General features: G+C 54.1%; 1 protein-coding gene across 1 annotated transcript in view; it reads right to left on the bottom strand.

The window, feature by feature from the left end:
- Nucleotides 1-1776: 1776 nt before the first annotated feature.
- Nucleotides 1777-13700, bottom strand: part of NKD1 (NKD inhibitor of WNT signaling pathway 1) — a 92651-nt gene continuing 80727 nt past the window's right edge. Inside the window, exons 6-10 of the mRNA XM_040253460.1 lie at nt 11183-11278; nt 5252-5399; nt 4667-4751; nt 3220-3347; nt 1777-2419 (exon numbers count right to left, since the gene is read on the bottom strand). Coding sequence (XP_040109394.1) covers nt 1827-2419; nt 3220-3347; nt 4667-4751; nt 5252-5399; nt 11183-11278 — 1050 coding nt within the window. The 3' untranslated portion in view covers nt 1777-1826. The remainder of the gene's footprint in view (nt 2420-3219; nt 3348-4666; nt 4752-5251; nt 5400-11182; nt 11279-13700) is intronic.

A 13700-nucleotide genomic window follows, 5' to 3' on the forward strand; every position in this document is an offset into this window, starting at 1 on the left:
AAGAATGCCTGTGTGACCCCCATCAGTAACTCCCTTGCTCTCTGGTTCCTGGTGGCTTCAGCCAAGGAGGCCTCAGCAGGACACAGGAGGCAGGAGAGAAAGGTCCAGAAGTCGTTTCCCTGGAGGGTCCCCAGAGGCTGGCTGCACCCTTCCAGAAAAGGCCATGGCTCCCTCGGGTGCCCCCAGCCCTCCGTCTGCTGACGATGACCCCCCCACCCCCACCCCTCCACTGCAGGGGTAGGAGTGGCACCCAGAGTGCCGGCACGGGGCCTTTTACTCTTTTAAGAGGCTTGCCCCCACTATGTAGATATTCCCTTTATTAAGCTCACGCACTCATGCTCAGTTGCTTCATTCGTGTCTGACTCTGCGACCCTATAGACTATAGCCTGCCAGGCTCCTCTGTCCGTGAGATTCTCCAGACAAGAATACTGGAGTGGGTTGCTGCGCCCTCCTTCAGATTAAGCTCACTCCATTATCCAATTAGAATGTGTGTGTCACCGGTTTTCACAAGGTCCCTGACTAGTTGACAGGGGTCCTTTTCCTGGCCTCCCCAGGTCTCAATCAAAATTCTCTTCTACAGAGGACACTGCTCCAGGGTCCCAACTCTGGCCACTGTTCCCATTTCCCTCCACACTTCCATAATCCCACAGTCCTCTCCAAAACCTATCAGATCCTAAATCTTGAGAAAGGCCCCCCTGGTGAGAGGCAAGTGGCATTTAATGAACAGCAGCCCCACAGGGAGGCAGACACAGGGTCACTTCTGGACTTTGGATGTGTTTTGAGAAGCAAAGCACCAATTTCTGCACACCAGAAAAGATACCTGAGAGTGTATATTTATAGAAAGATACATAGAAACAGACAGATGGCATCTATCTACAGATACAGGAAGCTCTGTTAGAGAATCACGTAGGTATGTATATATTTGCCGATGGCAGGACATGAGGTTTCCACATCTTCGTTCACAACCAACAACACACAATTGCCTGATCTTGGAAAACCACACTTGTTTATGTGGTTAGTTCCCTCTCCAGACGTTTCCAAAGTGAGAAGTTCCCAAAGTGAGAAGGCTGGTTTCAGGGGCAGTCTTTAAATATGTGTGTGTATCTTTCTAAAGAAGAAAGGAGGAGAGAAAAAGGAGAAATGTGTTTTCACGTTGCACAAGGCAGGAAAGATGGGGCTGATTTGGGGCAGGGGGCGTGATCCCACTGGAAAGGTGTGAAAGATTAACTCCAGAAAGGACAGCTAAGGTTTCTAGGTTGGGACATCAAAACACAACAGCCGGGAAGGTCACGCACTCCGCTGAAATCCCTTGTAGCACATTACAATCAGTTAAGGGCAAAATAAAATCAGAATCATACTAAGAGGTAGCAGCTGTTTATCTTCTCGGAGATTTCGAGGGTCTCTGGAAGCCCGGCCAGGGAAGGGTGTTCTCCTGGAGTAGGGCAGGGCTCTGGCCGAGGGCTCCGGGGATGGGGGTGGGGCTGCGGGGGGGAGGTGGGGGAAGGGAAGAGTGTGGGATGGCCCAGCGTGGACACTGGCAGCTCCGGAGCCCCAGGGAGCCTCTGCCACTGCAGGCCACTTCCAAACCCACAGTCACTTCTTGGGTAAGTTATGCAGTCCCCACAACATATAAATAAAAGTTTAGTTCTGTGTTTCCATATATCTTCTACATGGAGGCTAGCTGAATATTAGTGGAGTAACAATAATTATTAATAAACAATAATCGTCATAATAACAATAATTAATAGAATAATAATGCCTTGGGGGGCTGGGGGAGGGGGTCCTTCATATGGTGGGGGCGGGGCAGGGGGCGGGGCTCTATGTCTCTATGTCTGGTAGAAGTGATGGTAATGGTGGTGGTGTTCGTGGTGGTGGTGATGTTCGTGTCTCTGGACCGCCTGGCCGGCCTGGCTCTCGTACACCACCACGGCGGGCAGCTCCCTCAGGTGGTCCCGCCCCACGACGGTGCCACCCACGGCCAGCGGCGCCTGCAGGCCCCGGCACCCTTGCTGGCTCTCCTTGGCGCGGTGCTTGTGCTTCCGGTGCCCGAGGGGCGCCAGGGTGGGAAGGAGGGCCGGGCTGGCGGCCAGGTGGGCCGACGGGGCCACCGCAGGGACCGCAGGTCCCCCGGGGGGCTTGCTTCGCGCCCCTCTGGCCATGTGGCCCACACCCACGCTCTTGCCCTGGGCCTTGGGGGACCTCACAAAGTGCTTGCTCCCGTCCTGGGTGCCGCCCCGGAGCCGCTGCTGGACCTCCGAGGCCTTGGCGAAGGGGGCGTCAAGAAAGTGGAAGGAGCCTGGGTCCGCGCCTGGGGGCTTGCGGTGTGGGACGTGGATGGCTTCCGGCTCGTGGGAGCGAGATCGAGTAGGGTTGGAGGCGCGAGGGGGCAGTTCTGACTTCTGGGCCACTGACGGGGAGCCTAGGAGTCAACGCAACAGACGTTTAGTGAGCACCTACTGTGTGCTGGTGTCGCAGGGTGCCCCAGAAATCACCCGCACCCCCGGTTCTCCCATATGGAGAGAGGCAGCTGTTCCTTATCAGAGCTCCTCTTCCCCACCCACTGCCGGCTCCTCCCTGTCTTGGAGGAGAGTTTTCTCAGATGGAAATTTGCCATCTGCTAAGTGGGGAAAAAACTGTTTCTTTGTTAGGTCTTTAAAAATAATTAATTCTCTTTCTGAGAGTTTGAAAAGAGAGGAGACAGAGACACTGTTAACTGTCTAAGGCCACCGGGGCTCGAAGAAAATCTATGAGCATGTTCCTTTACTTACAGAGGTAACCCAGAGAGGAATTAAACACAGGAGGAGGGGGAGAAGGGCGCCGAGGGGAGTGAAATTAAGTGGGCTGCGTCTTCATTTATCATAGCAAGAGCCAAGATGTCAAGGGCTCATAAAGACAGAGCGGTGTTTTGCTTAACCAAGCCCGGGGTCCTCACTGGAAGAGAGGGGAACTGGGTGGGGGGCGGGTCAGGATACAGCGCTGAACTGCTTTCACTGAATTAGAAACCCTTGGATAATATTTGATTTTGTTCAACTTCGTACATGTATTACTTTAATCTTTCAAAAGTTTCAAGATCGTCTCCTCGAAGAAGACTAGAATCACTCTAGTAAAAGCTACGCCTCCGCCCAGCCCGGGGAGCCAGTGAACACCTTCGCCCCGCCCACCTGCCCGCCCGGCCACGCCCTCCCCTGGCCACCCGCTCAAGTAAAAGTGCTCCCTTACCAGGCCCAAACTGGGATGTGTAGTTTTCTATCCCGGCGAGATCTAAGTAGTGGTTTCTCCTCTCAATGTTCTCATCCACGCAATGGTGGTAGCAGCCGGACTGCTCCAGATGGCTGTCACCCTGGAACCTTTCGGAGAAGGCAAGCGAGAGGGTGGGCCCTGGCCTCACAATGGGAGAGGTCCCACAAAGCTCCTGGGAAGTCACCAGACAAGCATTTCTGGACCCTCTGTTAATTTCGGTCTGGGTCTTGGGAGCGGGGGAGGGAGTGACCACTTCAGTACTCTGGCCCTCCTTTTGCTCCCCTCCTGGCCTCCCTGGGCCAAAGCAAAGGAGAAAGTAACTGATAAAAAAGATGGTCCAGAGCTAGGCTTCTAACCGTGTGTCCCCAATGTCCACCTGGCTCCCCAGGGGGTGGGGAGAACAGAAGCCCCCAAACCACTGCAGTCGAGGTCAGCAAACTCCATCACCTGCCCAAAATCCAGCATGGGCCTTCCCAGTATGTGTGTGTAAGGGGTGTATGTGTGTGGGGGGGGGTGTGGGGGTGTGTGGTGGGGGTGTGTGGTGGGGGTGATGTTTTCCCCACTGCAGGATTCTGGGCTCCCTGCCCCTCCCCTTCAAGGGTCTCTGTGATCTGCCCATGCTAGCTTGCCTCCTCCCTGCTCCCCTTAGGACAGCCTCCCACATCTGTAGCCAGCCTAGGCACCCCTGATTCCTAGCCCTCTCCTCACACCATGCTGCATCCCTGCTTGGACCCCACCTTCTCTCTTCCCCCTGTGCTACTACTTCTCAAATCCCAGTCATTTCCTTTCCACATACACAGTAGATACTGATACATCTTCATGCCTCCCATGTTACTATTACATTATATCACTGTTTAACTCAACACATTACTTTACTCAGTCTCTCTGTTTTCATCCCTCCCTCCCTTCCTTCCTTGCAGTTAAAGAAAAACAACAGGTGAAAGCTAATTGCAGTCTTACAATCCTTTATCCACATTTCTGAAATCCAAAACGCCCCAAAACAAAGATTTTCCATAACTCGTTTGGCAGCCAAACTTGCTCTAAACAGATGTGAAGGTGGCTATAGTCTTTATCTCACTTAGCGTGAATATTTATACATGTCCCTGCAGAAATATTTCTGTGCTAAATCCTGGGTTGCTGCTCAGACCTCAAACAGAAATACAGTGGGAGCACCTTTCTAAAACTCAACAAATGCCAAATTCCAAAACAAATCTGGCCCACAGCATTTTGGATGAAGCAATGCAGACCTACATTTAGGTATTTTGGAAAACTGAGCTTGATTTGTGAACCTGTCCTCTTAAGTCACACACCCCTACCCTCACCACCACTTCCTGCCTCAGGAGGCTGCAGACTGCAGCCTCCTGCTTGAAATCCCTTAGAAGCTGGTACACAGCTGGTGCTGAACCCGTGCTTGGAACCGCCTTACCTGAGGAGGGCCCGCTGCTTCTTCTCCCAGCTTCGCAGCTCCTCGGCCGGCTTGGTCTCAGCTCTGGGCCTGGCACTCTGCAGGTCTGAGTCCCATCCAAAAAACAAATGGGTGAGCAGCTCGCTCCTGTACCCACCCACCTCCCGGCCCTTCCCAGGCTGCCTAGCACACAGTCCTTAAAAACTGGCCCAGCTTCACAATGGCTCTGTGGGGAGGGTTCTCCGAGCCAGGACTAAATAGAGGGGTCTTGCAGCCATGTGCCTGGCTTAACTCCTTCCCCAGACTCACCTCCTCCCAGACCTATTAGCTACCTTCGAGGCTTGGCGCACTCGCCCACTCTCCCCATGCCCAGGCCCACCTCCAGCGCTTTGCTCACCCCGGGCCTTCCATCTCTAGAACTCCTTCCCTATCCAAACCCTGGTCCTTCAAGAACCTGCTCAAACCCCACTTGTCCACAGAGCAACTCACAGGAAAAGCCCTAGGCTACCCAGCCCTACCCCCACACTCCTCCCATGTGGTCCCTGAGCCTCCCTGAGAGCCTGGAGTGGACCGACCCCGTGGCCAGCATGGCCTGCCAGCCCTCACCGGGGTGATTGAGGACGATGCCCTTCTTGTTCTGGCTCCCATCGGGGGCCACCGTGAGCTTGACCCGCAGCGTCTTGCTCGACGTCGGGGAGTGGTTGACTGAGGAATCGACCACCTCGTAGATGGTGTGCAGCAGGCTGGTGATGTCCTGGATGGGGAAGGAAGCAGAAAACCACGTGCATTTAAAACAGAGGACTCGGAGGGGCAGTGCAGCCTGAAAGGCGGAAACCTCCCCAGTTCTCCCAAAGCCCAGCCTCAGGCAAAATCTAGGATGTCAGAGGCTCACCTGGACCAGAAGCAAGAGTGAGGCAGAGGGCGGGAGAATGACCTGAACACACAGGAAGGGCGGTGGGCAGCGGGCCTCAGTGGCGCCTGGGCCCACGGAGGCACTGAATGGAAGTCGCTTCAGAAAGCTCATGCCTCGCGGGTACAGAGTTGCCCCAAGGATTCTACATCCTCCGGATTTCCACGATGTCCTGCCAACACTAAGCCATCTCCCAGGGACCAGAGAAAGCTCTTCCACTGGGCACTATTTAACAGGTAAACTGAGAGGAGGGGCTCAGATACTGTGGGCGTGAGCATCAGCAGCATCTGCTTCTGATCTGATGAGCACCTTCTCAATGAAAAATGAAAAAGTGGATGCGTCCCTAAAGATAAACTCTTTTGTGAGAACTTAACCAAAACTCCTCTTTTCTCTAGACCTCAGTTACCCCCTCAACCTGAACAGGGCTCTCCAATCCTTTGGGCTGGGGGATGGAGGGGGGACCAGGTCCCCCCACATCTGCCTAAGGTCCTTGGTCTGAGGGGAGGCTTCATGCTTTAAATGATGTTGGAAACCTCTAGAAAAGGTATTTGCCCTCTATAGGCCAGGCTCACAGACTCTTCTGCCAAGAGACTCTTCATGAATACAGATGGACCCCCTGTTGCCCCCTCACCCATAAGCCTTTAGGCAGAGGTGACAGCAAGTACTGCCATGGCTCTGCAGTAGGGGATAGATGACCAGAGGTGGTGGGACCAACTGGGTACATCCCCACCCACAGGAGGTGGCAGCCACCCAACTCAGCTACTTGTCATGTGACAATGCTGGCTGAGGGTCATTCCAGGGAAGCCAGAAATCCAGAATCTCCTGTTACATTTTCAGAATCTTCGATACTGGCAACTAATTTTTTTTTTCCAACTCAGTTTCCTTCTGCCCCCAGCCCCTGGCAACCCCCATTTTACTTCTGTCTCTGAATTTGACTACTCTAGATGCCTCATATAAGTGGACTCATGGAGTATCTGTCTTTTTGTGATTGGCTTCTTTCACTTAAAATAATGTCCTCGAGGTTCACCCATGTTGTAGCATGGGTCAAAATTTCCTTCCTTTTTAAGGCTGAATAACATTCTATTGTATGCATATGTCACATTTTGCCTACCCATTCATTATTCATTCATCAATGGACGGGAGAAGGCAATGGCACCCCACTCCAGTACTCTTGCCTGGAGAATCCCATGGATGGAGGAGCCTGGTGGGCTGTGGTCCCATGGGGTCACTGAGGGTCGGACACAACTGAGCGACTTTACTTTCACTTTTCACTTTCATGCATTGGAGAAGGAAATGGCAACCCCCTCCAGTGTTCTTGCCTGGAGAATCCCAGGGACAGGGGAGCCTGGTGGGCTGCCGTCTATGGGGTCACACAGAGTCGGACACGACTGAAGCAACTTAGCAGCAGCAGCATCAATGGACATTGGAGTTTGTGCCCACCTTTTGGCTATTGTGAATAATGCTGCCATGAACATGGATATGTCCAAGTATCTCCTAGAGAATCTGCTTTCACGTCTTTGGGGTATATACCCCAAAGTGGAATTTCTGGGTTATATGGTAATTCTATGTTTAATTCTTTTGAGAAAACTCCACTATTTTCCATAGTGCTGAACCAATTTACAATCCCACCAACAGTGCACAGGGGTTCCCTTTTCTCCACATTCTCACCAACACTTGTTATTTTTTGTCCTTTTGATAATAGCCATTCTGACTGTGAGGCAATATCTCATTGAGGTTTTGACTTGTATTTCCCTCATGATTAGTGATGTTGAATATCTTTTCATACACTTGTCAGCTATTTGTATATCTTGTTTGGAGAAATGTCTAGTTAGTCTCTGCCCATTTTTTAATCAAGCTGCTTGTTGTTGCGTTGTAGGAGGTCTTTATATATTCTGGATATTAATTCCTTCTCTGACACTTGATTCTCGGATATTTTCCCCTATTCTGTAGGTTGCCTTTCATTCTGCTGATTGTGTCCTTTGATGCACAGAAGTGTTTAATTTTGATGTAGTCCAATTCTTCTATTTTTGCTTTTGTTACCTGTGCTGGGCTGGAACACCTGGGGGCTAGATTGGGGTTGTTGGGGTCTGCCAGTTTGAGACCTGGGCTCCAGCCTCTCACTTGCTGGCTCACTGGGCATCCCAGCAATTCTAGCAAGGCCCACAGGGGACTCCCTCTTTCTTCTTCTCTTTCCCTTAAGCTGCTCGGCACCACCACAATTGCCCACCCTCTCATCATCTCAGGAAGCCCATGAAGACGGCATCATTATCTCTATTTCACAGATGAGGAAAGTGAGGTCCATCAACATCATTGCCTAAAGCATCACATACCAGGCCTGGGGCTCTGGGATGCCATCCCCGAGGGTCCCAGATGATTCAAGGTGCAGGAACAAGTATGCTTTGGTAGTCCCAGCTGGAAAATCAGCCCTGTTGATTACACAGAGTCCAACACAGAGGAGTAGGTGCCTGTGACTATTTATTGTACAAATGAACACCTGAAGGATGAACAGGTACTTTCTTCTGAGTTGGGAAGCTGGCCCAGATGCCAGCTGTAGACTGTGGTTGCAGTGAGGTGGGAATCTGAATGCCCCAGCACACAGGAACGAGCATGCTGACGGCCAAAGCGCGTGGAGGGAAGTGGTATTTATAGCCAGATTTGAGGAGTGGTTTTAGAGCTAAAAATAAATCGGGGGAAACACCAGGCTGGGTCCTCCCTGGACTGGGAGCCAACCTCCTTGCTGCTTGGCAGGAGACAGACACCAGTGAAGGCTCTCCCTGCAACTGGGCTGGGGCACCCTCCTTGGAAATCTTCACATCCTTGCTATTCCTCATGTTAGCAGGGGGTGAAGGATAGCAGAATGAAGAATGAGAAAGCAGCGTCTGCCTGCAAGTTTTCGTGAGGCCTCCGAGGTGGGGGCAAACCCTTTTATGGTCAACTCCTGAGACTCCTTCAGTCTCTTCTGAACCAGAAAGGAAGAGGGTGGCTACCAGGAGCCACCGCACGTGTTAGGAGAGGTGAAAGGCCACCACACCCCTGAGAAGCCCAGTCTGGCCTTCCCTTGAATTGCCACCTCCATTCATTTCTGTTACCCAGGCTTTAAGCCTGGGATGCATTCTCCTGTGAAGATAATGACTCCATTCCCAAATAGCCTGGGAGGGGGATGGGGGGCATGGAGGGAAGAACAGGAGCTTCTCAATCTGAAAAAACAATGACCCCTCACAGACAGCATGGATAGCTGGAGGGCACTTGGTGTGTGTGTGTGTGTGGCGGGGTGGTGGGGGGTGGTCTCACCTATAGCATCCCCCATCTCCCCAGGGTCCCAAACTGGGAAGGGTCTCTGCTGCTTCCCAAATACTCAGGTCTCTCTGGGGGCTTTGCCTGCTCAAAATTCATTCCCTTCCCCAAATAACAGACCCTTGATTTTATTTTGTGATCCAAATCCATTCCATTTTTCATTCTATGTGATTCGCGTGTCAACTTTCCCTTGACTCCAGAATGAGCACGTGTACTCAGAATCAGCCATTAAAAGCATCACAAACTTGTGGCTAAAATGGTTCTGGACCAGTCATGTCACTCAATCAAAGCCGGTCACATTCAGCTGTGGAGCTCCACGTGGCATTCTGAATTTGGGAGAGCTGCAAACAGGCTGAGGTATAGATTGAAACTATCAGTCATTATCTTGGCAACGGGAGAGACTGTTGATAATGAAGAACACAGAGGAAAGAACCATGAAGAACAGCTAGTCGTGAAGACACTGAGCCTCTGGATCCAGCCATGCCTGAAGTCAGTACCCGTGGACTGAATTCTCAGTTACATGAGCCAATATGGTCCCCTCTCTCTCTCCCCCTCTCTTTTTTTAAAAAACTTACAGTAGTTTGTACTGGGGTTCTGTCACTGACACCCAAAGAATCCTGAATGATTGAAATTCACTCACAGCTTCTTCCTCCAATCTGTTCTAACATCCCCTAAACCACAGCCTGAGGAAGAGGTAGTTTTTGTCACCTGGGTCTCTCCTCTGGCAGCTTCTCCTGCACTATTTACAGAGAAGAAAATACTAAGCCCTTAACCGGGACAGGGAGATAAGATAGCAAAGTTTCAATTCTCCCTGGGAGCAACCTGAGGCCCTCAGGTGATGGCGAGAGGCGGGCGTGGAGCCAGACATGCTCCTCTCGGGTCTCTGCGGATCTGTTACAGGCCACACACCTGGGCCTCCTGGGGAGGGAGTGGATGTCAGAGAGAAACAGGGCTGAAAAGGCAACAAGGAGGCAGAAAGGAGGATATCAATGCCCAGGCAAACGAGAGGCAGCAATCATCAGTAGTAACTCAGACGAGATCACACGCCAGCCTAAGTAAGCCCTCCCCTGGCTTCCCTTAACACCTGAATCGAAGTCAGGTTGCCAGCTGCGGCCTCCAAGGCCCCGCACGACACGTCCTGCTGGCTCCTGGCTGCAGCCCTGTCTTTCCAGATATGCAGCCATCGCACCAGTCTCCTCTGGGTCCTTAAACACCCTGGTGCTCTCTTTCTCCCCAGCCCGGGGCTCTCCCCCACTTTGGTACCTGCAGGGCTCAGTGCCCAAGTCACCTCCTCCAGGAGGCATCTCTGGTCACTCCAGCCCATCTCATTCCTGCACACGTGCTAAGTCGCTTCAGTTTCATCCAACTCTTTGTGACCCTACGCACTGTGGCCCGCCAGGCTCCTCTGTCCATGGGATTCTCCAGGCAAGAACACTGGAGTGGGTTGCCATGCCCTCCTCCAGAGGATCTTCCTGACTCAGGGATCGAACCTGTGTCTCTTATGTCTCCTGCATTGGCAGGCGGGTTCTTTACCACTAGCGCCACCTGGGAAGCCCTTCTTAGTCACACCACTCCGTTTATTCCTGTCACTGAACAGATCACAGCTTACGATGATCCTACAAGGGTTCAGGCTCTGCTTCTCTCACTGGACTGTGAGAGCTACATGGCTCTCACAGGCCCAGGAATTGTATCTGTGCTGTTTCCCCAAAGCACACCCAGTGCACAGGAGGTGCCCGCCGTAGCTGCGCCGTCCGCAGACCCAGGTATCGAGGAAGGCGAGAGGAGCCCAGGGAAGAAAGAGATGTGGGAGAGGTTTAAGGGGAGAGAGAGACACAGGCCTGCAGCGAGGTGCCAGGTGGGGTGGGGGTGGAGAGGCTTGTAACAGAGCCACTGGCAGCACCCTGGGGGCTGGGCTGCTCATTTTCAAATTAGTAGAGAGAAGCACTGGGGTCCTCTGGGTGCCCAGCCCACCCCAGCTCCTGGGCAGACTGGCCGAGGTGGGAAGTGGCCTGGGGCAATCTTGGAGCTCCAGGACCAGAGAGAGAAGGAGGCTGGACAGACTCTGCTGGGGACCAGGTCCCCCTCTAGGGAGGTCTGGGGCCCTGCGCCTGCCTCTTGCCCCTCCCCAGCCAAACGGTGCCCAGAGCAGCCTGGTGGCCCTTCCTCTCTGTTGCCTCTTCCTTCTCACTGGTTTCCATGAAGCTCCCAGGGGCCTCACTCCTGCCCTCCTCACCTGCCCTGAGGAGAGGGGAAGGGGCAACAGGGGTGGGCACTCAACAAAGGGTCCTTTGCTGGGGGTGTGGCCTGGCGGGAGGCCCAGCAAGTACACTCACCTCTCGGGTGACCTTGCCGTTGTTGTCAAAGTCGTACAGGGTAAAGGTCCACTCCTGCCGGCTATCTTCCTCCACAGACACGTCACACTGCAACTCCTGAATGTAAACAGACAACAGGCACGCGTGGCCGGTCACTCGGCCCCTGGGACACCCGGAGGCTGGGTCACAGGGCCGCCAGCCTCCCCGCCGCCCACCCCAGACCCTGTGTGAAGGAGAATGTGATGACCAAGACACGCCAGGCCTGGGAGAGAGGCCAAGCGGGGCTGGGGAGCTTGGGCCCGGGGAGAAGGGCCTGCCAGGCACCAGACACTCTAGGGTCTTCAAAGGCCGAGGAAACACAAGGGAGGGCCCTGGGAGGACGCATGTGGCCTCAGGAAGATTGAACTTGGAGCCAAGGGCAGAAGCTACTGGAAGACACATGGGGTAACTTAGTCATGGGCAGCCACACAACCTGGAAGGCAGGATGGGAGGAGTGTTAAGAGCTGAAGGGTCAGCCCCAGGTGCCAGCCTGGGCTTGGCCCTCTGCAGTGGCGTGACCTTGGACATGGCCTTTCTCTTCTCCGTACCTTAGTTTCCCCTCATGCAGACTACGGAAGATGATGGTGCAGACCTCAGAAGGTTACTGCGAGCGTTAACTGCCCCGCAACATGTGCCCTGAGCCCCTCCACGTTCCCCTGTAGTTGTGGTGGGCCACTCCCCACCTCGCTCTGTGTGCCAAGGTGGCCGCCTCATGCGAAGAGCTGACTCATTGGAAAAGACTCCAATGCTGGGAGGGATTGGGGGCAGGAGGAGAAGGGGACGACTGAGGATGAGATGGCTGGATGGCATCATGGACTCGATGGACGCGAGTCTGAGTGAACTCCGGGAGCTGGTGATGGACAGGGAGGCCTGGCATGCTGCGATTCATGGGGTCGCAGAGTCGGACACGACTGAGCGACTGAACTGAACTGAACTCCCCACATCCCACCTCAAGCGTCCAGCTTCCCTGTCTGAGGAGTCAGGGATTGAAGGTCCCCGGGAACCAGAACGAGGAAGGGGCCAAGCTGGGGAACACATCTGAGACCTTCAGCGTGGCTCTCTGGGGAGCCCTGGCAGGCAGAGCCCCGCTGCCCGCGGCCTGCTCATGAGCCAACCCCCACCGCCCCCAGTGACGGGCACCCCTCCTTCCCTGCTCCCTGGGGTCACCTCCCAAGTCCTGTCTCAGGGTCTGCTTGGAGAGAATGGGAAACAAATACGTAAGCCGCTTGGCTCAGAGAAAAGCCCAGTTAATGGTGGTAGCTGCTATTGTCTGCTGGAATGACTAATACAGCAATGACGTCATCACCGTGGCTCCCACAGCCCGAGGTGTCCAACCGCAGGGTCCACGAGCAGAGAATCAGGGAGCTCCGTCACTGGCCACCCGCATGCAGGGGCTGGCTGAACCCCAGACAGAGAGGTCCAGAAAGGATGGCCGTTTGGGGAAAGAGAATCCACAAACAGCCTTTTAGGTCCACAAGTCCTATGAAAACAAGCGAAGACACCCCCATACCATCCAGTTCCATGTCTTGCCTTGGCCCACTTTTCCTTCTGCAGGAGTACAGACTCAGTGCCCCCAGAGAGGGGCAGTGCCTGGCCTCCCAAGGCTGGTGGGAGTGAGCCCCAGCACGGCAGCCCTGCCCCAGGCTTCTGCAGCTCACAGCCAGCTCCCTCTAGCAATTCTCGGGCGGCCCACGCTGAGTTCAAAGTCGGCCTTCCCTCAGTTGTGACACGCCTGTCTGATACCTGCCAAGTGCCTGCTCTGCTCTCCAGCACTGTCCTGCAGCACTTGCCCTGCACACATGCATGTACACAAGTGTGTGCGTGTGGGCACGTGCACACACATGTACATATGAACACACACATATGTCTACACACCGATACACACATCTGCATACACATTCATACACACACGCACACCTGATTCCCTCTCCCAGCCCCTCCACTTGGCTCCAAAGACAGCTCGGGTCAGAAGTTCAGAAACATGGGTCAAGTAACTACCCCCTCCTCCCGTGACCTCTGTCACACGTGTCTTCTTGTCCCCCCAGCCCCGGACTCTCAAGTGAGTCCTCCTCGGAGACCATGGGTGACTCATAGGCATCAGCCGGCCCCTATCTGGAAGCAGACCCACATGGGCTTCCAGGAAAGATGTCCGAGTCTGGGCCTTTCCTCTGCCCTGGCCTTGGTGTTGGCTTTGCCAAGCACCCCCAGAAGACCTGCAGAGACCCAGGGTGGAGAGCTCAGGAAGAAGTTAGCCACCCCGGCTCCTCAACGAGACACTGCCTGCCCCCTCGGCTCCGCGGTCAGGAGGACGCAGGGCCCTTGATGACCCATCTCACCCCGTCTTCTGCATCCTCTCCCCTTTGCTATCCCCACACAGCCAGCCAGCACTGGCAAGCCTCCAGGCCTTCTGCTCTCCCCTCGGCTGGGAGTGTCCTCCTGATCCCAAAGGCTCCCCCATGCATCACCTCTCCCCAGCTCCTGCCTCTGTGCCCAGAGGCTC

Source organism: Oryx dammah, unplaced genomic scaffold (assembly GCF_014754425.2).
Source record: "Oryx dammah isolate SB20612 unplaced genomic scaffold, SCBI_Odam_1.1 HiC_scaffold_13, whole genome shotgun sequence".
In the NCBI taxonomy this organism is placed as follows: Eukaryota; Metazoa; Chordata; class Mammalia; order Artiodactyla; family Bovidae; genus Oryx; species Oryx dammah.